The 24786-nt window shown below is 39.2% G+C and overlaps 1 protein-coding gene across 5 annotated transcripts; it reads left to right on the top strand.

The window, feature by feature from the left end:
• The first annotated feature begins 834 nt into the window (after positions 1–834).
• On the top strand, positions 835–16187 carry LOC101425877 (glucosamine 6-phosphate N-acetyltransferase). 5 transcript variants are annotated; one of them, XM_058293419.1, is made up of 6 exons: positions 835–1133; positions 7865–8029; positions 9005–9067; positions 11682–11809; positions 12624–12685; positions 13488–16187. In XM_058293419.1, exons 2-6 carry the CDS (start codon positions 7879–7881, stop codon positions 13540–13542), a joined length of 459 nt encoding a protein of 152 aa, XP_058149402.1. In that variant the 5' UTR covers positions 835–1133; positions 7865–7878; the 3' UTR covers positions 13543–16187. The 5 variants fall into 5 exon arrangements, with proteins under 5 accessions (XP_058149402.1, XP_058149403.1, XP_004449394.1 ...); XM_058293420.2 differs by having other exon boundaries at positions 13491–16187; XM_004449337.4 differs by having other exon boundaries at positions 15011–16187.
• Positions 16188–24786: the final 8599 nt, after the last annotated feature.

Raw genomic sequence — 24786 nt, forward strand, 5'->3', positions numbered from 1 at the left:
GAAGGGGAGCTTTATCAGCTACGTGACTTTGGCAAATTACTTAACACTTCAGAATCTTTTTTTCCTAATTTGAAAAATGGGGACAAGTGCTATTTAGATGAGACACTTTGGAATGGGTGCTCAGAGAAAAGTCTAAAGGAAATATTCTCCTTCTTCTAATCCAGGGTTTCTCAACCTGAGCACTATGGACATTTTGGGCCAGAAAATTCTTTCTCTTTGGGCACCTTACTGTGCATTGTAGGATGTTTGGCAGCATCCCCCACCACGGCCCCCTACTTTCCAGCCGAACCTCTCTGCCCAAGTGAAGTCCAAGATGTTCCAGACATTGCCAAATGACTTCCGAGGGGCAAACTTGCCATCTTTGACCTCCAACGCCCTAACATCACCTTCATCCAAAAATTATTTGAAGGGGAAAAAAATGGTTTCAGAAGAATAGAACAGTAGACCAAACTCAAAGTTCCAAGAAGGCAGGGGTTGTCGCTTAGAAAACTGGGGACGAGGCGTTTTGGACTGCCAGTGAGTAGCTGAACCTACTTAACGGCTTGAATCCTGAGGGAAGAGGCAACAAAACATAAATGACGCCTATAAAAGATGACTGTCCTTTGGTCTAGTAGAACCAGAGGCCCGCACTGTACATCGTCTTTACACTCTTGTAGCCACGGGGCCCACTGCTCCGCTGACTCCTAAGTATGTTTATTTCCTGATAAACCGAGATACTGACACAGTAAGGTATGCCGCGGAGAAAGAGCAGCGACATTAAATCCCTGGTCCCAGCGCCACAGCAGAGCTGAGCGCCGAGGCGTCTTCGTCGCCGCACCGCGCAGTGACGCGCCCGCCGGCCCCGCCCCACTCGGCCCAGCCCGCGCCCCTGCTTTCCCGGCTCCCGCGGGCCTCGCCCCCGCCCCCGCCCGCCTGCGCGCCGCCCTACGTAAGAAGACAGGGGCGGGGTGAAGGCGATGGCGCTGCCACGTCTAGGCAGCTGTTTGCCTAGGGGCGGACGCGGCGGCTACAGTGGCGTGGGAGTGCAGCCGGCGGGGCTGGGTTGAAGCCGGATCCGGATCCGGTGCGGCGCACGCGGGTGCGTGAGGCTCCGAAAGGACCTGGAGAGGGCGCCTCCTGCGGGGCGTCTGCGGGTGAGGAGCGGACGAGGGCTGAGGGGCGGGCGCGGGCCGGGGCCGGGAGTCCGGGGCGGCCGCCGGGCCTGCCCCCGGATTTCTCCAGCAGGTGTGTGTGCTGCCCTCCGCCAGGCGGGCGAGCCCCCGGGAGGTGCTCGTGGGGCAGCCGGCGTTTCTCTCCGCCAGCGGGCGGCACGTGGGGGCGGAGCGCGCCGCGTGGAGCCAGGGGAGCGGGCTCCCGCCTGGAGGAGAGGTTAGCAGGATGGCCTGTGGTCCTGGCCATGTAGGGGTCCCGGGTTTGGGCCAGAAGCAGCGACTGGGGTGGAAGCTAACTCTCGGCGTGCAGGATCGAGACAGTTGCTGGCGGTCCTGCAGCCGTGGGTTTTGAATGGGCTTCCTTCCACGCGTCCCTTTCCGGCGCGCTCCGGGTTGGCGGGGAGCCGCTGAGCACACGCTCCTGCAGGAAGGGAATCTCCTGACCGACTAGACCCGGGCTTTCCAGGGGGTGATAGGGACAGCCTTTGTCTCTTGGGGCCGGTGTCTCCTCTACTCGCCGCGTACTGTGTTTTCTGTTGCAAGAGCTGATTTTATTAAGCCGAACTCTTAAATTCCTTACAAAATTCAAGCTGCGATTATGGGATTCACTTTGTTAGGATATGACTCATAAGTGAATCTTACAATGGATCTCAAGAAATCATTTAAACCAGTTATATTTAAGCCGAGTTCTTTCCTTTTCCTTTTTTTTTTTTTTTTTTTTTTTAGAATAGGCGAGACAGTGCTACCTGTCTGGTATGATGATGTGGAAGAGTGACGTACTTTGAGTACAGTATTAAAGAGCTCAGGATGGGGAAACAAGATAAGGAGGAGTTTAGCCTCTCGTGTGTTTAGTTACTTTGGGGCAAGTGATGAAACCTTCGTGTTCCAGCTACCTCGTTGGTAGTGTGTGAATAATGCCTAGGTTGTAAGGATCAAATAAACGGTACCAGAAAATACTTTAGGAAATGTTCAAGTGACATGTATGCACAATTCAATAAATGTAGCCAAGTTATTAAAATCGTCAGGGAGTTTAGTGTTCCTTAGATTAAAATTGAGTCAAATTATTAAACTTGTTATAAAATGCATGTAGATGAACCCTAATGTCTTAAACAGCAAAATGAATCTCCCTCCTCCCATTCACCATGGACACACATAATGTTGTGATTCTTCAGAATCCCTTGAGATATGTACGGCAGTTGAGCTTCGGCCTTTTATTATACCTTTCAAATTTGTATATCGACTTTGAAGCCTTTCTTCCCAGGGTCTATCATTTGTTACTCTCAATTGTTGCTTCTAACAGCTTTTCCCCATTTTTATTTATATATATATTTATAAAGCTGTCTAATCCCTATAGGGGCTAAGAAACCACATTGTTCTTCAAATTATGTCCAATAGTCAACTGAATGAAAACCTGATGCAATCCTAGTAAATGAGAGTTTGGTGCCTGGTTTTTGTGATACCACTTGTGGTAGTTAAGGAATCTTGTCTGGATTTTCTGAAATATGATCTCCAGATGAGTCTTACAGCATTCATTGTTCCTTCTGTAGGCATTAATTGGGCTAAGGTTAGGCATATATGGGCCTTGTAAATGCATGCTAATTTACCATTTAAACAAGAAAATTTATTGAGAAATATTTGAGGGCAAGGATTTGCTTTTTAAAATTTAATCTAAAACCCCATGATAATTAATCTATGATATTCAGTTTCAAATAACTGTGTAAATTTACTGAAATTTCCTAGCAGATTCTGCTTTCTCTATGTGGAGATGTTTTGCAGTACCTGGGTTATCTAAGATTATAATATTTATTTTGTAAATCAAATACAATTACCTATTTAATTTTTTTCTAAAATCCTTTGAAATTTGTTGTCAAAATCACATCTTAGTTTAATTTGCCTAGCACATTAGTGGGGTACCAGTAGAATTTTACTCTTCGCTGGAGTGAGATAAAGAAGGTATAAACTTAAGCAGGCCCTTTAATGTAAAATAGCTCACAAAAGCATTTTAACATTAATTTCTGAATGCTTGGTTAATGAATTCTTATCTATCCAGAGTGCTTTGTTTATTTAATGTGTTGCAATTAGTCTGAAGTATATATTTTCAAATATTAGATCCTATGTGCTGCTTTTGGCTACATTTTTAACTCCTGTAAAAACAATATGGTAAAAAATTCATCTACTCTAATGCATCTGCAGTGTAATGGTTAAGAGGGAGTGGATGTGACTCAAGAGATTGAGTGCCTGACTCCCACATGTGAGGTCCAGGGTTCAGTTCCCAGTGCCTCATGAAAAAACAAAAAAGCAAGCAAAACAAATGAAAAACCAACTCAGGGAAGCAGATGTGGCTCAGTGGTTGAGTGCCTGCTTCTCACACATGAGGTCCCAGGTTTAATCCCTGACCCTTGGTACCTCAAAAACAAAAAACAAAAAAACCAGGAAGTCTGGTGATCAGTGCAAAATGCAGTCAGGCTTCTTTTTTCAGAAATTAAGAATTTCAAGATGGTGACAGCAGAGATTAAACCAATCCTGGGGTCCTGGTGCATATGCACATGTCAAGTACCTATAAAGCCAGTTCTGCTGCTGGTTTTGAATCCTACCTGGGTTCTTCATTGGCTTTGAGCCCTGAGCCTGTTACCATGCCTACTTCCTCATCTGTAAGATCGGGATATTAATACATCTTTTATTGTGTTGTTTTTTGTTTTGCTTTTTTAAAGATTTATTTTTTATTTCTCTCCCCTTCCCTACCCACCCACCCCCGCCCCACCTGTCTGCTCTCTGTGTCCATTCACTGTATGTTCTTCTGTGTCTGATGGTATTCTTGTCAGCGGCACCAGGATTCTGTGTCTCTTTTTGTTCTGTCATCTTGCTGCGTCGGCTCTCTGTGTGTGTGGCACCATTCCTGGGCAGGCTGCACTTTTTTCACACTGGGCAGCTCTCCTTACGGGGCATGCTCCTTGTGCGTGGGGCTCCCTACGCGGGGGACACTTCTGCATGGCACGGCACTCCTTGTGGCATCAACACTGTGCGTGGGCCAGCTCATCACACAGGTCAGGAGGCCCTGGATTTGAACCCTGGACCTCCAATGTGGTAGGTGGATGCTCTATTGGTTGAGCCAAATCTGCTTCCCTTTCATTGTGTTTTGACAGTTAATAGTTAATAAATATAAACACTCCATACATGTTAACCACTATTATTTATCTTTACAATCACTCATGAAATAAGACCATATGGTTAAAGAAAAGCAAAGGAAAAATATTAGTAATTTACTGACTAAAATTAATTAAATGGCTCCATAATCCTTAATTATCCCGTGTATCTCTCCCCTCTCTCTCATGGAAATTAACATTCTCTTATGGAAAAAGTATTTTGCATGTTTTCTAGGCTACATGTATTTTATTGTAAACTCAGGCAACATTATAGGAAAAAGGAATCTAGTTCACTGTTAATTTTGTTAATGTTCCTCTGGATTCCCTTTTGAGCTTTCTTTAAGCTTTGTGCTTACAACAAATATCAAACTGTTGCCTTGAAGACCTTAAATTTTTCATTCTTTCTGGCTTCTGCATTTAAAGTACACATTTTCTTTTATTGATAAATAGCCTATTTAGCTGCATACCTGAAAACAACAAGATTGCTACCCATCTTTCTGATATTACACCCCAAATCTTCAGGGCCCAATTATCAGGGTCATACTCTAAAATGCATGCACTACCCCTACATAGGGGAGCCCCATACGCAAGGAATGTGCCCCATAAGGAGAGCCGCCCAGTGCAAAAGAAAGTGCAGCCTGCCCAAGAATGGCGCTGCACACGCAGAGAGCTGACACAACAAGATAACACAACGAAAAGAAATACAGATTCCTGTACCGCTGACAACAGAAGCGGACAAAGAAAAGCACGCAGCAAATAGTCACAGAGAACAGAACAGACAACTGGGGCGCAGGGGAGGGGAGAAAAATAAATGAATAAATCTTTTTCAAAAAATGCATGCACTAAAATTATTCTATTAAAAATCTGTTTCATGTGAAGTTTGATGCAAGTGCTTCTTTTAACCATCACAATTTATTGTATAGAACAAGATTAGGTAGTTTTTAAAGCATGCGTTGATCTGAGTCCTTTTGGAGGGAGAAAAAACATCGCGAAATTTTACATGATAAACTATGATTTTTTTTCTTTCTTTTGTATCCAAGGATGCTAACTTGGTGTCTTAGAGTTCTCTAGCTAAACAGAATCAATACGAAATATCTGTCAATAGTATGAGATTTTATGAGTCTCTCATGTAACTGTGGGAATGTACAACTCCACGTTCACAGGCAGTCTGCAAACCAGGGTCTCCGATGGAAGTCCAATGAAGGTCTTTGATGAGTTTCTGGGAGACTTTGTCCAAAGATGAGCTGGGAAGTTCTCTCTGAATGCTGAAATCATTTCCTCTTTTAAGGCAATCAACTGGATAAAGCATCACTCACTGCTGATGGCAGTCTCCCTGATTGATGTAGATGTAATCAGCTATCTATGCAATAAACTCACTGGTGACTAAAGTCCATAAATGTCCTTGTGTTACAGTTAGCCCAGTGCTTGCCTGACCAAACAGCTGGGCACAATTACCTGGCTGAGTTGACACATTACCCTAACCATCACACTTGGTTTGACATAACCATAATAATAGATAACCTGTGTCATTCTTTTCATGGTCCCCAAACCCCACACAGGACCAGGCCACTAATAGATATACAGTGACTCATTAATTTAAAGGAGAAAAAAAAATCTCAAGAATTTATAAACATGATTTTAAAAATAATTGCTGACTAGAGTCTATCTTGTTGAGGACATGAAATGTGCCATGCACTTTTAGGTGCTTGCATATAATAATTCTTTTCATCCTTCCAGTAATTTCATCTCCATTTTACAAATGAGGAAATAGATTCTAAGAGCATAATTAAGCCAAACTCACAGTGTTGACATTTGAACACCATGCCTGACTCTTAAGCTCATGCTTTTCCCATTCTAGGTTTAAGTCCTTGCTCCACTCCTTCTGTTGTGACCCTGACAAGTTACTTAACATCTCTGTGCCTACATTTCCTCATCTGTTAAAATGAGGATAATATATAATATCCCAATGCTTTGTTAAAGTAAGTGAATTAGTATTGTGTAAAATTCTTTGAATAGTGCATAGGACATAAAGTGCTGAACTAGAGTTAACCTCTTTTTTTTAAGATTTTATTTTTTTATTTCTCCCCCCCCCCCCCCCGCCCCCACCCCAGTTGTCTGCTTTGATTGTCCATTCACCATGTGTTCTTCTGTGACTGCTTCTATCCTTATCAGCGGCACCCGGAATCTGTGTTTCTTTTTGTTGCGTCATCTTGCTGCATCAGCTGTCCGTGTGTGCGGCGCCATTCCTGAGCAGGCTGCACTTTCTTTCGCGCTGGGCAGCTCTCCTTACGGGGCACATTCCTTGTGTGTGGGGCTCCCCTACGCAGGGGACACCCCTCCATGGCAGGGCACTCCTTGCTCGCATTAGCGCTTCCCAAAGCCTGTGTTGTATTGCAGCATTATCTGTATAATTACATAGGATTACACAGTTTAATTGACTTTAAGGAAAAGCTAAGAAAATTTACCCTTAAGTATATTATGTCTTATAAAATAGAAAACATGTGGGAGTTGGGTTATTGGGAAAGTTGTTGCCTTAAAGGGACTTTTTCCTGTAATGATTCCTTGTTTAAATTCTTTGTTTCAAAGAAGTGGTAGAGGCAGATATCAAATAGAAGTTTTTTCAATCAGGTATAGGGATAGAAATGAAAGTTGAGAGTTGCTTTATAGACTCCTAAAAATTGTTAGGAAGACCTTGTATCTTCTAGCAACTCTGTACTTTATGGAAGTGTCCCTATCACTGTATGCTTTGCATAATTTGTTTTCATCCCTTCTATTGATGTATCTCTATTATTTAGTCTCAGTCTTAATAGACCCCAACTAGTGATAACTTGTCCAATTCTGAATGTTCAAGATGAGAAAATACCATAGTGGACTGTTTTTCAGTATCATGATGAACACTGGCTATTCTGCTTAGATGCAGCTGAGAAAACTACCATTATAGATTTTTAGAAAACCTGTTGTGAAAAAATACCCAGACGCTCTTAATGTGAATTTATCAAAGCTAAGACCAAATGAATGTCTTGAATGTTGTGAATGTCGAAAATAATTAAGTAATTTGAGCCATTTCATCAATTATTTTCTGTTCATGGTCCATGTAAACAAGGTGCATGCCCAATAAGCCTTCCTTGTTGGGAGATAAGACTAACAAATAGGATTTCTCAACTCAATAATAAAATCTAAAAGTATAATCTGAAAAATACAAGAGCCTTGAGAAGTCAGGGGCTTGTTCACATGGCTACACTATGAACCAACCCATAGGAGAAAATTCTTCAAAAGCTTGCCAGAAAATGGGGTTTAAAGTTTAATACTTCTTAATTTAGTCACTTGTATAAGAATCCATTTTCTGATAATAGTCATGATTTGATTCATCTTAGAGTATAATTCCCCTCAGCTCTGTTGAAGAATTTTTCTAATTGCATTAATTTTTAAGAAATTAACTTGCTCCAATCATAATTAAATAAAAGTCTGTACTTTGGATAAATTCTTTGCTTTATTAATATGTATCAATAAAATTAATATGTTTAAGAATAAATAAATAAAAGGCTGTAACATTTTAAAATTTTATTTTAGACTGCATTACAAGAATGAAACCTGATGAAACTCCTATGTTTGACCCAAGTCTGCTCGAAGTAGACTGGAGCCAGAATACAGCTACTTTTTCTCCAGCTATTTCTCCAACACATCCTGGAGAAGGTTTGGTTTTGAGGCCTCTTTGTACTGCTGACTTAAATAGAGGTATGGACTCAGTTTAAAAATCCTGGTGAGAATTATAAGTAGCCTTCTATTTTCTCCACAAATATAATGATGCTTATAATTTTTAAAAAATATTTGACTTTTGGAATATTTTTGTACTTAATTTTTAAAGAACTAGAACACTAAATTCCAGTCTATGGCTAAGAACAAATATTACCATGAAACATTTCAAATGATATAAGTGCCGCATTGTTACCTCCTAAGAAGCCAAAAATACTTTTCATAAACAAAGGTGAAATTATCATGTATAATGACACATAAGAATCTTCTCTAAGTTGGGAAGAGGCGTGACATATAGATGATTTGCCTTGTATAATAAATTGCAAAAGGTTTTGTCTACATGAATTTCTTTTTTTTAAACATCTACATTCTCCAAAATAATTTTTTGCTTAAAGTTTGGTAATCAAAAATCAACTTCTACTTTTCACAGTAGGATATTTGAAGAAATTGATTTTGGTCAAATTCATTTAATGTATAGAAGTTAAGATTCTCAAAGTTCTAAAATATACTGTTAAGATAAATTAGTGAGTTAAAAGTTAACTAGGTAGGTTGTATGATATATGAATACATCTCAGTAAAACTGAATAAATTAAAAAACAAAGTGAACTAGGAACCTTAAGAAAATTTGGCATGCCTCCAGTTAATACAAATTACACTGAAAAATATATGCACTGGTTCTGTAAGTATAGAGTAGTAAGGTAATCACTAATCCAAAAATTTTGTGTACACAAAATCATAGGTGAAATTTATTATTCTTTGTAATATGTATGATTATAGAAAGCAATATATTTCAATTTGATCTTTTTAAATAATAATTTATTTTAAAAATGACAACTGATTACGGAAATTTTTGAGAAAAAATTGCTCATATTCCCACCAGCTTAAGAAATTACTTCTTTTGGTATAATACATTCCATTTGCTCTTCTCATTACCTGAAACCTGTTTCTCAAAACCAGGCTTTTTTAAGGTACTGGGTCAGCTAACAGAGACTGGAGTCGTCAACCCTGAGCAATTTATGCGTAAGTACTATAGCCTCTTTTTTCTTTATGAAAATAAAAGGAGATCAGTTTTTATTTTTGTTTAGAGCTCTGTTCAGTGCCTACATGTGTTCTTGTTCATATAGCTGGAAGTTGTTCAAATAATGAATTAGTTAATGTTCTCAATTTAAATGTTAATGTGGCTGAATTATTCTAGGACCAAAATATAGCAATTGCCTAGTTTTGCAAAATACCTGAGTACTTTTAGACGATTATTATAGCATATGACCTAGTTGGCAGCCACTCAAGTGATTTTTTCCTTGTATTTGCCTTCATGTAAGTTTATTACAGAAACTCAGTCACCAAATCAAAAATGTAAGAGAATTTATTTTTTGATTCACTTATACGGAAATTTACGTTTAGCAGGTATCTTAGAGAGTTAGCTCAGTTTGTTTTTATGTATGAAGCAATGGAGATTCAAAGATCTCAAATGACTTACTCAAGATCATAGGTAACTGGTACAGAAAGGACTAGAACCTTCCTGACTCCATCTAGTGCTCTTTCCTTTCTACAACCACTGCTTTTTCCTGTTTTCTAGAATTTCTTCATATCCTTCAATAGGTACGTTTGTTTTGAACTCTGTCTGACCATCCTGAAAATGAAGACCATCATACTTTGATTCTCATTGTTTTCCTTCATTGAATCTATTTCTTCTTTCTATTCCAGACCCCTATCTAGAATGAAACCTTGGAAATAAACAATATGAGATATTAGACTCATTTTTTAAACCTGAATTCCTCTAAATGTGCATACTAGATTAGATGATAAAACCATGTTATTTCAGGAGTATTAGTACTAAATCAATGTAAGGGGAAAGTATTTTTTCCTTTTTGGCTCCTATTTGATATGTGACCTTGGGAAAATTACTTGGAAATGGAGACAATTTTCCACCTACTTCATAAGATGCTTACAAAGCAATAAAAAATTATCATTCTATTTCTAAAAAAGTATTTCTAGGTATATAGAATACCAATTAAGTAAATTAGCATTAATGTATTAAGTCTTTAAGGTGATGAAAAGTGTAAGTTCATGTTTAATGAAATTAAGATAAAGATAAATTAAGACAAAGGTAAATTTATTAATTATAAAGTGCCTATAAGATAAAGTAATGGCTCTCTTAAGTACTGTCTTTATTTTGTTTGCGATATGCTTCTCTTGTTGCCTATACTGTCTCTGTGAGTTTATGTGTAGGGCAGTGCCTCTCTTTATACCTCTCCCAGCTGTCCTAAGCATAACCGCTGCTGTAAGAACTGGGGTTGGCAGTTTATACCCAAACCCAGCAGGTCAACCACAATCTCTGTAGAGTTAACCAACAGCATAAAAGAAATTAAGGAAGAATGCTGTTTCCCATCAACTTTGGGAGGATGCAGCCTCTGAAGGCACTTGGCCTTTCTCACTCTCATGGTCCAGTATGTCTTGGTTGACCCCCTTTTTGGACCTGCTTCTCACCATCTTCTTTATCCTTTTAAGTAGGACCAGCTTTCTTAAATTCTAACTAAGTTTATTTCTTCCAGAATCAACACCTTATTAGTCATGCAGGGATTTCATCCAGTTCCAACCAGGGTTCCAAACCCATCTTCCCTCAACTGCAGTAGAGTCGCTGGAGGGTTTTACACCTTGTCAGTTAAGGCCTACTCCCCCAACCAGCAGGAAGTAGCTGAAGAAGAATGACCATTGCCCTTCAGCACCCCCTTAAGAATAAGAGTGTAAACCCCCGGGGGATGGAGGAAAGTCGAGACAGGTTAGTATAGCAAAAGAGGGAAGGTGGCTGAGGTCCGGCAGACAACATGGCCAACAGACAACATGGTCAGCAGACCACGTGGCTGTGAGAACCCACCTGGAAACCTCCTGAGGGATTCCAGGAGACCCTGGCCAAGAGAATCTCATTCAAGGAAAGCCCTGGATACCCTCAAAAGGCCTCTCCTTTGGCCCCTTGAGAACTGACAGGTGGGGCAACCAATCAGAACAGCAAAGAGTTGGGGCCCAGCCATAGCATTATGAAGGTGGAGGAGGAAAGACTTTAAAAAGGCCTAACCTGGGGCCCCACGAGCACATCTCACTCTGCAGCACGCCTGTCATCCATGCCTCAGACCTTGGACTTTTCTCATTTTCTTGTTTGTTAATAAACTCTTTACTCCCTTGACTACCATAAAAACAAAAACAATACAAAGCAAAAATTTAAAACTGAAAGATGAAAAGTCACAGAATGTAACCATGCAAACATGCTTGTTAAAATTTGAGGTTTTGTTATATTTCAATAGCTCTTAATTGTAAAGATTAAAGAAATCTATTAAAAGTAACTAAATAATGAAGACATGAAAACTTTTATCTGTTAATTACAGAAATGGCAACTGCTCATAAATAGCTATAGCTATATCAGTCTTTTTTTCCTAGCAGATTTTTAAAAATGTATTGACTATATTTCTATATTGCTCGTGTTTCAACTAGTCGTTTTAAATAATTTCTTTAGAAACAGAAATTGTAAATTACTATGGTAAATAACTTTACAAATCATCATGTCTGCCAGTTGTAGTTTTCTGGTACCTAATTAAGTTGAATTTCTACCATATAACACTTTGTTTTCCAATTCCCACAGAATCTTTTGAGCACATGAAGAAATCTGGGGATTATTATGTTACTGTTGTGGAAGATGTGACTCTAGGACAGATTGTTGCTACAGCAACTCTGATAATTGAACATAAATTCATCCATTCCTGTGCTAAGGTATGTGCTCATCAGTAAATGGATAGGTATTTCATAGCAAAATTGACATTTCGTTTCCCTTAGACACATACTGGGGTTTTTACGCACTGCTTTTCACTATAAAACCAGAGCCATATTGCACTGAGAAAGGTTATGCTTCTTAAAAGTCATAGAGAAACCAAGTCAGTATCATGCAATTTGGCAGTAATGTTTTGAATCCCTAATGCTGGGTCCCTACTACATATTTCAAAAACAATACTTTGAATATACTACATTAGCCTAAATTTCCATCAGTGCCCAAGTGCTAAAATACCATCTTCTGTTTTAATGAATACTTCTAATGCTCTTGTCAGGTGTTTCACCCCTTAGGAACTCTCATGAAATATAATAATACAGATAACCTAGGTAATTCAGTGAGAGTAAGATGGAAACACGGGAAATTTTTAAGCTTTATGAATTTGGGAAGTTTTTTTTTTTTTACCAGAAATTTAATAAATTTTATTTGGAGGTCTCTACAGTAAATTGTCACTAAGCAAGGAGTAGAGTGTTGATGTAGTACTTTCATACAAGATTATATTTTGGTGATGTGGATTCTGAGATTGCTTTGAAACAGTAGGGTCGGAGAGATTGGAGATACAGCTAAAACAAGATTGGCTCACAAGTAGGTTCATGATACTATTCCCTCAATAATAAATTTTTAAAATTGTTTTTTGGTTTCTGTAGAGTTCAAGTTTACAAAACATTTCTTTTTATCAATGAGTGGTTATCAACTGTCACTTGTTGATTTATCTAAAAACAAAGATATTCAGTTCTTTAAACATTGTCAAATTTTCAGAGAGGAAGAGTAGAAGATGTTGTCGTTAGTGATGAATGCAGAGGGAAACAGCTTGGCAAATTGTAAGTAAGCAGAAACCAGGTAACTCTGGATAAATCAGATAATCTTTAGATGTTTTAGTTTACAGTTTCTTTCCAAGATACTTATTTTAAAAATTGTTTGAAGTTCTGGGTTTCATTAATATGAACAACTTTCATAGTCTATAGCTTAGACTGAAATTAATGAAGAAAATGTTCTTCTAATGCTTAGTTTTATTTCTGAGTTTGGAAATAAGAAATATAGTATACTCCTTTATAGACAGTAACATCTTTAAGTATGGACTTTTTTTTTTTAATTATCTTTTTTAAAAAGATACAAAGATCACAAAAAATGTTACATTAAAAAACATAAGAGGTTCCTATATACCCGACACCCTATCCCTCCCCACTCCTCCCACATCAACAACCTCTTTGATCATTGGGCACATTCATTGCATTTAGTGAATATATTTTGGAGCACTGCTGCACTGCACCTTGAATAAAAGGGGGAAATGGTAAAGACAAATGAGTTTATATGGCTAAGAGACTTCAGAAAGAGCTAGGAAGTCATCAGAGGGGTCACACTTATGCAGGTTTCAGCAGGATCCCAGAGAAAGCCAAAGTAGATACAACCCCAGGTACTGGTGCTCCTGAAGGCTATGGAGACACACAGGTTCTGTGGTCATAGCAGATGGCTCTGGAGTTCAGTGCCTTGTTAATGGGCCCTACTTTGGAATTTGTGCTCCTGAGTATGATGGAGAAGGACTCAGATGTGATCTTTCTACATGTGCCTCCTCTGTCTCTCTTACTGATCCTGTGGTTGGCGCTGGGATTGGTTTATACTCAGAAGACTAAAATCTCTGGATTGGCCTTGTGCCAGCCGGGCCCTGAGCCTCAGCTGAGTTGCAAATCCTATTCTCCGGTTCATTGGACTTAACCTAGATCAGCTAACAGGGAGGTGAAGATGGTCATCCACCACACCATGGAACCGAGAGTGCCTACAACTGCAAGCAGGAGAATCACATCCACCAGCCATGTGGGATCTAAGCCCTGTCTCGATTTAGAGGTGGAGTAGACATTACCAGCCTAGGGTCCACAGGATGGAGGAGTAAAATATGGATTAGAGTGGACTTACTGGTATTCTACTATGGAACTATTATGACTCTAGCGATGGAAGAAATTGTACCATTGATGTGGAGACTGGCCATGGTAGTTGCTGAGGGCAGGGAGAGGGAAAAAGAGTTGTGATATGGGGGCATTTTCTGGTCTTGGAGTTGTCCCAAATGATATTGCAAGGTCAGATGCTGGACATTATGGACTTTTAATAGCAATGTTCTCAAATTAGCAGAAAACAGAAACTTTTGGGTGAATCAAAGTCATACTTCAGACCACCGGAAAAGTTCCCCTCTTTTAGAATAGATTGTTCTGTGATCTCAGTCTCAAACATTTTAGAAACATATACTTGTACTGTGTAATCCTCTATATTCAGCTATAATTTATAAGGAAAATACAGATAAGAGTCAAAATTTTTTGCCAATTTTATAAGGTAGAACCTGCTTTTTGATATTACCTCTCCTGAAGTTTAAGGAATTCACTCAAATATTAAGTATCTGCTATGTGCTAGGTACGACTCTAGTATTTGGGATACATTCATGAACAAAACAGAATTAATTTCTAGTATTCTATCCCATTTAACTTAACTATACCTTTTCAAGATCTTATCTGTTCAATATGATATTTTTCAGCATCTACAGCTATAAGAAACTTCATGAAAATTTTGAGGATCATTTCTAGTTTTTTTCCTCTCTAAGATAGTTAGTATCACGTTCTTATATTAGATAATGGATCCTTTAAGGATTTGTAAAGTGTGTGATTTTTTGCTTAGTGTCTACTTAATAAGACCAATCCAGAGTTAATCTACTACATTCTTTCAAAAATATTAAAGTAGCTTTAAAAATGATTAAAGAACAAGAACACAGGATGTTGACTCTTCTAAAACAGTTTGAATAGATTTAAGATAAAAGTTATTTTACAAAATAATTTTGCTCTATTACTATAATTGTTGATAATCTCTAGTGCTAAAGTTAATCTTAATACATCTTTTTAAATAGGGTTTAGGGTGAGTTTATTATTTGTCCTCCCAAGGAGCTGGAGATTACTAAAGTTATTTGAAACCAAATAAAATGCTTTGGGTGATTTAAATGCTTATCTACTTACAATTAGAATATTTAAATGAATAGACATTTAAATGGTATAATCTTATTTCTGATATAAATTTGATGTCTTAATTTTTCTTATTCATTCATATTGTTAATAAGATCGATTTTTAGTAAAAATATTCTATGAATATACTCCCCTTTTTAATTTCAGGTTATTATCAACCCTTACTTTGCTAAGCAAGAAACTGAACTGTTACAAGATTACCCTTGAATGTCTACCACAAAATATTGGTTTCTATAAAAAGTTTGGATATACAGTCTCTGAAGAAAACTACATGTGCCGGAGGTTTCTAAAGTAAAAATCTTAAGACATTTGTCAAAGGAGCTAATGCAACAAGGTTATATACTCTCCCTAGAGTTACAATATTTTGTTGCTACAACTCACTGACCTCTATAAATACTGGACAGAAAAAACATTGTAATATTACAAGTATGATATCATTTAGATTACTTTGGTGGGACATGCTGTAAATTTAGATGATAAATGAATATTATGAAGTAGTGATTTTTAACCAAAGGAATATATTTTTAACTTGAATCTTTTCTAAAATTTGGCTTCATTTCTTGCTAATCAGGAGTTAAATATCTACTACCTATACTACTCAATTAAAACAACAGCAACATTTGAATATGTATATTATTACATTCCAGAGATTAAATATTTTTGTTTCAAAGAAACATGTCTAAATAACATTTAGGATTGTATCATTTCCCATACATTAATTACATGAAATTGCATAAGTTAGATACTATAACTAAATGTAGTGCAGTCCAGTATTTAACCTAATACCAGCAAGCAACATCGTCAGCCTTTTAAAGGAGTAGAAATGAAAACTAATATAAAATGTGGCAGGGTTCAAAATAAAACAATTAAAATGTATAGTTTAAAGGTTATATAAAATCCTAATGTAGATAAAATCATTTGTTAAAAATACTTAAGAAAAAACTAATATAGTGGGATATGTGAGGTACTTTTTACCAGTGAATTAGCAAATTCTGGCATATCCTATACCTCCAATATGATTTCTCATCTTTTCATAGTTATCTGAAGCCTTAGTTTTGAGTAGCATTTTTATGAAAAATGTAATATTACATAATTGGATGTTTAAGAATGTACCATACTGCAATTGTCACATTCTTAAAATGATGGAAGCTTATCTATTTAATATGATTATTATGGTACTGTTGTTCTGGTTGCTATCTTGTTTTGATTTTATTTATTTTAATTATTTTTTAAGTTGAAGTGAGAATTAGATACTTTATTAATATTTCTAATCTTTTGTATTCCATGTTACATTAAAACTGTGATGAACAATCTTTTGTTGGAAGCCTAATGTTTTTTGTGTTTTTCTTGAGTCTTTACTGAACCCTGGTCCTGACTCATCAAGTTTTAGATTTGTGTATTCTTTGTAAAATGACTTTGTAAAGTAAAGACCACCTGTTTCTCATCCCTTTGACTTACCTACTTCATCTGGATTTTGGACTCCATGTAGTCCACTAAAAGTCAATTTCCCATAATGGTTGCAATGGAAACCCTTCACCAATACAGAGTGCACTACAAATCTGAGGATGACCTTTACAGATTTACTTAATAGATGGGTCATTTTGATCTGATTTTAGTGAAAGCAACAAAGGTAGTTTTGTCATTTGAGGGTTCCTACAGCCTTAGCATGACAATCACTTTATTAGGTATATTCTGGTAATTAAAAACACATGTTAAAAAATAAGCCTAGAAAAAGGCAAGATTGTCTACTAACTTTGGTATTTTAATAAGCCCCCTTAAATGGTGTTCTTACTGTGTTATCTTAAACTCTTCTTATAGGAAACAAAAATTATAGGTTAGGTAAGTCATACTACATAAAAATTGTGTCACAGAGGGAAATGGTGCCTTGCATTTAGCTTTAGTTAACAAGAATGTGTTTATAATTTTCTAAGCCATGTTGCTAATAAACTTGACTAGGAAAAAAGGCTGCATAAAACATTTCATAACATATGAAACGTCTATGCACTGTTTGCTTCGAAAAGATATAATGAAGTGGCAGCTGCGATTTTTACCATGTCCATATTTTTTATATATTTATATTTCACTTTAAGATGCACATTTTAAGATACATTAATATCTCTGAAATGTGGGTGCATTTAATGATTAATGACTTGTCATAAATTACTCAGCAATGTTTTGCCTTTTAGTGGTAATCTAAAATAATGGTGTAGTTGTAAAGACATCTTAGATTTGATAAAGAACAGTATGTAGGTAGCTATCGGGGAAGAAGAGGATTTTGTAAAAGCAGTGACTATTTTTTTAATGGGCTAAATCATGGCCTTTTTGCATTGGTTGTGATTCTCTTCCAACCCCAAATTTGCACAACTAATCCTTAAAAAATATACTTAAGCTGGAATATTGGCCTTGCATGGACCATAATTTTTCAATGTATGGCCACAATTTTTGCGGTATTCTCAATTTGTTCTCAGTATCCAATGTTCATTCATTCTTAATCTGTGGGAGTAAAACTGGATTACTTTTACCCAGAAGTTAACAATCTAAAGTTCTGAGTCATAAGCAGTATAAATGAACTTTTCAATCTTTTTGAGGTATAATGGCACAATAATTTAATACAACCACCAGTCATCACAAAATGATATTAATACTGTGAAGCAGACTTGGCCCAGTGGATAGGGCGTTGGCCTACCACTGCGTTGGAGCTAGCCCACACGCAGCACTGATGTGTGCAAGGAGTGCCGTGCCATGCACGGGTGCCCCCCACGTAGGGGAGCCCCACGTGCAAGGAGTGCGCTGCGTAAGGAGAGCCACCCAGCGCGAAAGAAGTTCAGCCTGCCCAAGGATGGCGCCGCCCACACAGAGAGTTGATGCAGCAAGATGACACAATAAAAAAAGAAACATATTTCTGTGCCACTGACAACAACAGAAGAGGACAAAAAGAACACACAGCAAATGGACACAGAGAACAGACAACGGTGGGGTGGGGAGAGAAGGGGAGATAAATTTTTAAAAAAATGATATTACTACTTTGTGCTTGAGCTAGCAGCATCTTGCACTGACATTCCTATACACACAGAAGCATTTTATCCAAGTACAATATTTGTTGAAAGAGTAAATTAAGCAATTGCCTATGCAAAGGTAAATAGACACTGTAAGTTATTTTTCTTGAATCATTTCTGCTGAATAGTAAATTGCAATTACATGTCAGTAAAATGTTACTGATCTATAGAATACACTTTGAACTGTAAGATGTGAAGCTCTCTTTGAGAGAAAGCTAATATATAAACCTGAATATTTTGAGTGTTTTTTTCTTTTTTTTTTTTTTTAGCTGCCATGGATGGATAAGACAAAAAAAATCCAACATTCAGAAACCCCAGAAACGTAAACTTTTACTAATTAATAAAAAATCTATAGTAATGCTTAGATATTTCCTATCATTTCCTAATTGGGACACTGTTGAATGTACAAGTATTGAAGCAAAGTTTGTTATGGAATTATGGATTAAGCCAGTTATTAAAGAAAAAGTCTGCCAGGTAACTGCTCATATACTTTACATCAAGTTGAGATCCTGACATATACATCCCAACTTTATAATTCAAGACTGCAGTAAAATACCTCTAACTCACTTGAATTACCATGGTAATAAGAATTAGAAACACTATTTTTTTTAAAAGTTCATGCTTAACATTTTTTGACATTCTAAACTCTAATGAAACACAAAACATACCCACCTCTATTAGACAGCCAAAGGGGTGCTGATGCAACATACCAGAAATCTGTTGTCTTTTATAAAGGTTATTTTTGGGGGGTAGAAGCTTACATTTCCCAGGCCATAAAGTAAGTTCCTTCCTTCACCAAAGTCTGTTGCCATGTGTTGTAGCGAGATGGCTGCTGATATCTGCAAGGGTTCAAACTTCCTTTACCTCTTGAGGCTCATAGTCCCAGCTTCTTTCAGTAGGCTGGGATAAGTCTCATCTCTTTCCTGGGGCTCGTTTCTCTCTGGGCTCAGCTGCTCTGCTCTCCACAAGGCCAGCTGTAAACTATCAGGTGAATGCCTCCTCGCTCTTCCTCGGGCCTCTGCCTTGTCTAATGGAGCCTTCTCTTTCCTCACATATCTGCCTCTGTGTGTATTTACTTCCCTGGGCTCCAGCATTAAAAACTCCAACTAACTCCTCTGCTGTATAGTTTTCTGTGAGTCCCCACCCACCAATCCTACTGATGTGGCCCAATCAAAGCCTTAATCATAATTTAATCAAGCAAAAGTGAAACCTCTGAATCCAATACAATCTAATACGCCCAAAGGAAAAGACCAGTTTACAAACATAATCCAATATCTCGTTTTGAAATTCATAAACAATAACAAACTGCTATACCACCCAATTAATATTGAGCTAAAACTAGGTGGTTGAGAGTTGATATAGCAAAAGCTATTACTGCTTAATATTTCCAGCAGAGCAGATACCAATAAACAAAGGTAACTGCTGTTTAAACATCTCATGGGTAAGAAATTAACACAAACCAATGGACTGAAATTAGAAGTAAATCTGCCATTCTAATTTTTTTTTGCTGTCATTCTAATTTGAATGTTTTAAATAAGTTATTCATACTTTCAAAAAATAGACAATAATGCAGATTTCCTGTTTTGAAACAATTTCATTTTAAGTTCTGTGCCCAGATTACATATTTAATATTAAGATTGGGTGCTCTAATTAAGATAAGTATTATTCAAATACTCTAGGAAATAAATCATGATTGGTTAAATTTTTATCTTTGTTAACACAAAACATAAGTGGAAATAAAAGAATCATAGAAATTGAACCAAAGTAAGAAGAGGATAAGCTACCAGAAGGACTAGTTGAATATTAGGTGTAAGTAGATTCAAGAAAAAACAAATTTGGAATGTTCTTATGAAAGAAAAAATAAACTCCATGTTTTGTTCACATTAATATTGTGCCAAAGATGATGGCAGTCCTTTTTCTAGTGTCTGTGAGAGACTGTATTTAATATACAGTGTTAGGCAGGCACTTTAGTGACAGTATAAAAATTATATAGTGTTTAGAAACTTGGAAAATTACCAGTTATAAGTTAATATCAATAACCAAATCTGTATTTTTGGCCATGCTACTAGAGAGGGTATATGTATTTAAGAAGTTAATAAGAAAATCTTATTGCCTCATGTTTTGTTTGCCAAAGGACTGTCAGTGCAAAGTAACACCAATGTGTTGGCTTTGATAAAGGCAATTTATTTGGGGTAAAAGCTTACACCTCCAAGGCAGTAAAAAGTCCAAATCAGGGCACCATAAGACGTGCTTTCAGGGAGCAGATGTGGCTCAAATGATAGAGCTTCCGCCTACCATATGGAGGACCTGGGTTCAATCCCTGGGGCCTCCTGGTGAAAAGAAGAAGAGAAGGTGTGCCTGTGCGGCAAGCCAGTGCCCATGTGAGTGTTCACGTGGTGAGCCAGTGCCCGTGCGAGTGCCCGCGTGGTGAGCCGGTGCCCGTGCGAGTGCCCGCGTGGTGAGCCGGTGCCATGCGAGTGTTCACGTGGTGAGCCGGTGCCCGTGCGAGTGCCCGTGTGGTGAGCCGGTGCCCGTGCGAGTGTTCGCGTGGTGAGCCGGTGCCCATGCGAGTGTTCGCGTGGTGAGCCGGTGCCCATGCGAGTGCCCGCGTGGTGAGCCGGTGCCCATGCGAGTGCCCGCGTGGTGAGCCGGTGCCCATGCGAGTGCCCGCGTGGTGAGCCGGTGCCCGTGCGAGTGCCCGCGTGGTGAGCCGGTGCCCGTGCGAGTGCCCGCGTGGTGAGCCGGTGCCCGTGTGAGTGCCCGCGTGGTGAGCCGGTACCCGTGCGAGTGCCCGCGTGGTGAGCCGGTGCCCGTGCGAGTGCCCGTGTGGTGAGCTGGTGCCCGTGTGAGTGTTCACGTGGTGAGCCGGTGCCCGTGCGAGTGCCCGTGTGGTGAGCCGGTGCCCGTGCGAGTGCCCGCGTGGTGAGCCGGTGCCCGTGCGAGTGCCCGTGTGGTAAGCCGGTGCCCATGGGAGTGTTCGCGTGGTGAGCCGGTGCCCGTGCGAGTGCCCGCGTGGTGAGCCGGTACCCGTGCGAGTGCCCGCGTGGTGAGCCGGTGCCCGTGCGAGTGCCCGTGTGGTAAGCCGGTGCCCATGCGAGTGTTCGCGTGGTGAGCCAGTGCCCATGCGAGTGCCCGTGTGGTGAGCCGGTGCCCATGCGAGTGAGTCATGCAGCAAGATGATGACTCATCAAAAAGGAGACAAGGGGAGAGGCAAGGTGAAGCACAGCAGAGACCAGGACCTGAGGTGGCACAATTGACAGGTAACCTCTCTCCACATAGGAGGTCTCCAGGAATGAATCCCAGTGAATCAGAGGAGAGAAAATGAGAAAAGAAGACAACACAGACGGCAAAAACAGCAGGGTGGGAGGAGGGGTAGGGGAGGAGAATAAATAAATAAATCTTTTAAAAAGAAAGAAAAGAGATACTTTCTCACTAATGTCAACTTTCTCACTAATGTCAACTACTGTTGATTTTGTTGTCCAGGCTTGTGGCAAAGCAAGATGGCTGTCGATCTCTGCCGAGGTCTAAGCCTTCCCCTCTGGGTTCACTATCTCCTCAAGCTTCTCTGTGGGCCCAGCCTCTTTGAGCTTCTCAGGGGCTTCCGTTTTCCTACAGTCCTCTCTCTTATATTGCAGAATCAAATAAGCTGGCTCCCTTTACTCTGTCTGAGCCTCTCTCCGTGTTTCTGTTTATTTCAGATCCAGCAAGGGGACAAAGAGTCAACCTGAGTAATGCCTCACTGACTTAGTCCAATCAAAAACCCTGAAGTGATCCTATCAATCTAATCAAAGACCCTTCAACTGAATTTAATGTAATAAAAGGGTATCACACCTGGAGGAATAGATTTGTTTACAAACATAATATTTTACTTTTTGGGATTCATAAAAATAATCTCAAATAGCCATACCTCATTTTTTAAACTTAAATTTACAATTATGAATATTCCCTGCAGAATGAAATACTGCAGATTATTAAATTGCAAGAAAGATATGTGTTGATCTATTCAATAAGTGATCTATATATAGGTAAGCTGTATCTGACACTTTGCTAACTGGAATCTGAACACCCAGCGCAAATCTTGACTGCACTAAACCACTATGCCAAATGACTTAATCACATCAGAATACCTGATGAGGAATGGGATTAACACTAAACTGTTTTCAGGATGGTAAGAGGCAGGAAAGGAAAGGAATCAGAACAGGAATACCACCTGGGTCAACAGGAATAAACTCTTACTATGCAGGATAAAATAATTTTTCCTGTATTATTACATCGTAGGAAAGCAAAGCAAGTAACTTGGTGAAACAGGTCACTTTGCATAATACCTCTTGGTACCATGGGAATGTATAGAAATCATTCCCATCAGTAAAGCACCTCAAGAGAGGGCTGAAAAAAGTGAAATACAAAGCAGTTTTGTTTGTGCTACCTTAAAGACATCAACTGTAAAAAATTAAGAACACTCCTCTCCTTCACTTATCATATACTTAAAATAGCAAATATTTCTCTTAGAACAATTTTTATACATATAAATAAAAATATGGAGAACCACGGATCCACAAAGTGACTTTGCTAATGCAAATTATGGAGGAAATTTGGATTAACTCAATTTAAGAACTTCAATAAGGACTCCAACGAATCACTTTACCTAGTAACTGCATCTTCAGAGAAAAGCTTCTGTCTGGGCCATAACAATCTCATAGAATCTTAAGACAACATAAAATGAACAGGAGTAAACATTCCATGTTCCAAATAAACCTTAATATTTTCTTTTAAACTAATTTATAGTTTTATCCAAGTTCTTTATCTAACCTTTAAATCCATCGCTATATGCCATTCCCTAGTAAGGGACCATGACATTATATTGGGCTTCAAATTTCGGGGAGTTCTGGATCACAGAGTGTTTCAACAATGGCAATGGAGGGATACTGGTATGGGATACCAATGACAGGTGATATTTGGCTGACAGGGAGCTGTACAGAACATATGTCCAGGGTGCATGGTAATGTTTGGATATACTCATAGTGGCAACAATTAAAAACCACAGCAGGGGGGGTACTGGGTTCCTGGCCAATGGTGCTCTGTCGTGGTCCCTAGCGGAGCAGCGACAGTCTCGCAGGTACAGCGGCGGGGACCGGGAGGGAGTGAGGATTCAACAGTGAGCCCCTGATGCTAATGACTATGCTTGTGAGCTGATAAGCCTAAAATAAGAACAAGGCCTAGAGCAACATTGTGCCTGGGAATTTCCTCCTGTCAGCCTTCATGTTACTCAAATGTGGCCAGTCTCGAAGCCAAACTCAGCATGTAAATGCAATGCCTTCCCCCCAGCGTGGGACATGACACCCGGGGATGAGCCTCCCTGGCACCGAGGGACCACTATCAACTACCAACTGATGATGCAACTGGAAAATGACCTTATACGGAAGGTTCAATGTGGATCAGCAGAATATCCCTGTCTACATAAAATAACATGACTTTAAAATGCTGTTTGACCTAAAGTAAGGGGGAAATGGAAAAGAGAAATGAGTTTATATGGCTACGAGTTTCTAAAAAAGAGTCTGGAGGCTGGCAGAAGGATTGCCCTCATGCACAACTGAGCAGAGTCAGAAAGACAGATAAAGCAGATACAACCCCCAGATATCGGTTCCTTTGAGGGCTAAAGAGACCCATGGGAGATATGGTCATGGCCGATGGGGTTAACTACCAGGTCAGATGGACCCTTTTTGGAACTGATGTTTATGTGTGATGAATCTGGACTCAGATGGGATCTTCCTTCATAAGACTTTCATGCTAAGGTGATGGAGGTGCAGTTAATGTTGGGGTTTAAGATATATTTAGGGGATTTGAATCTCTGGACTGACAATGTGATAGCCAGGTCCTGAGCCTCAACAGACTCCAGCACCTACAATATGATTTATTGGACTTATCACACTCAGCTAAGATGGAGTTGAAGAAGGACAACCACCACACCATGGAGCCTAGAGTGATTACAACTGAAAGTGGGAGGATTGCATCCAACATCCATGTGGAATCTGAGCCTCCTCTTGACATAGAGGTGCAATGGACACAACCAATCCAATGTCCACATAGAAGAGGTGGCATTGGATTGGGAAAGTGGACATGGTGGCTGATGGGTATGGGGAAAGGCAGGAAGAGATGAGAGGTGGAGGTGTCTTTGGGACATGGAGCTGCCCTGGATGGTGCTTCAGAGGCAATCACTGGACATTGTAAATCTTCACAGGGCCCACTGGATGGAATGGAGGAGAGTATGGGCCATGATGTGGACCATTGACTATGAGGTGCAGAGGTGCCCAAAGATGTACTTACCAAATCCAATGGATGTGTCATGATGATGGGAACGAGTGTTGCTGGGGGGGGGGGGGGGGGGGGAGAGGTGGGGTGGGGGGGTGGGGTTGAATGGGACCTCACATATATATTTTTAATGTAATATTATCACAAAATCAATAAAAAAAAATAAAGTAATTCACAAATGAAAAAAAAAATTTATAGTTTAAAAGACAATGAAATTATGGAGGAACAGTAGTCTTATTTTTCACTGTTCTGCATACTAATTGGAAGGTTGTGGCAGTTTGATATTACTGATAAATTCCAAAAAGAAATACTGATTGTGTTTGTAAACTGGTCTGTTCCTCTGCTTATTAGATTGTATTAGACTCAGAGGTTTCACTTTTACATTTTTAAATCAAAATTAGGGCTTTTATTTGACCACATCATTAGGACGACTTAGCTTGAGTCCCCATCTACAACCATATAAATACATGCTCAATCAAGAACAAGGAAAAGGAGAACATAGAAGCAGGTATATAGGAAGAGAGAATGCTCCATAGACACAGCCCTGGGAAGAGAGAC

This window comes from Dasypus novemcinctus, chromosome 3, assembly GCF_030445035.2.
Source record: "Dasypus novemcinctus isolate mDasNov1 chromosome 3, mDasNov1.1.hap2, whole genome shotgun sequence".
In the NCBI taxonomy this organism is placed as follows: domain Eukaryota; kingdom Metazoa; phylum Chordata; class Mammalia; order Cingulata; family Dasypodidae; genus Dasypus; species Dasypus novemcinctus.

Excerpts from the sequence above, each read along its gene's own strand:
- LOC101425877 (XM_004449337.4), top strand. The coding sequence starts at position 7,879 with ATGAAACCTGATGAAACTCCTATGTTTGACCCAAGTCTGCTCGAAGTA. Across the intron at positions 8,030-9,004 it reads TACTGCTGACTTAAATAGAG|GCTTTTTTAAGGTACTGGGT; the intron begins GTATGGACTCAG and ends TCTCAAAACCAG. Across the intron at positions 12,686-15,010 it reads GGGAAACAGCTTGGCAAATT|GTTATTATCAACCCTTACTT; the intron begins GTAAGTAAGCAG and ends TTTTAATTTCAG.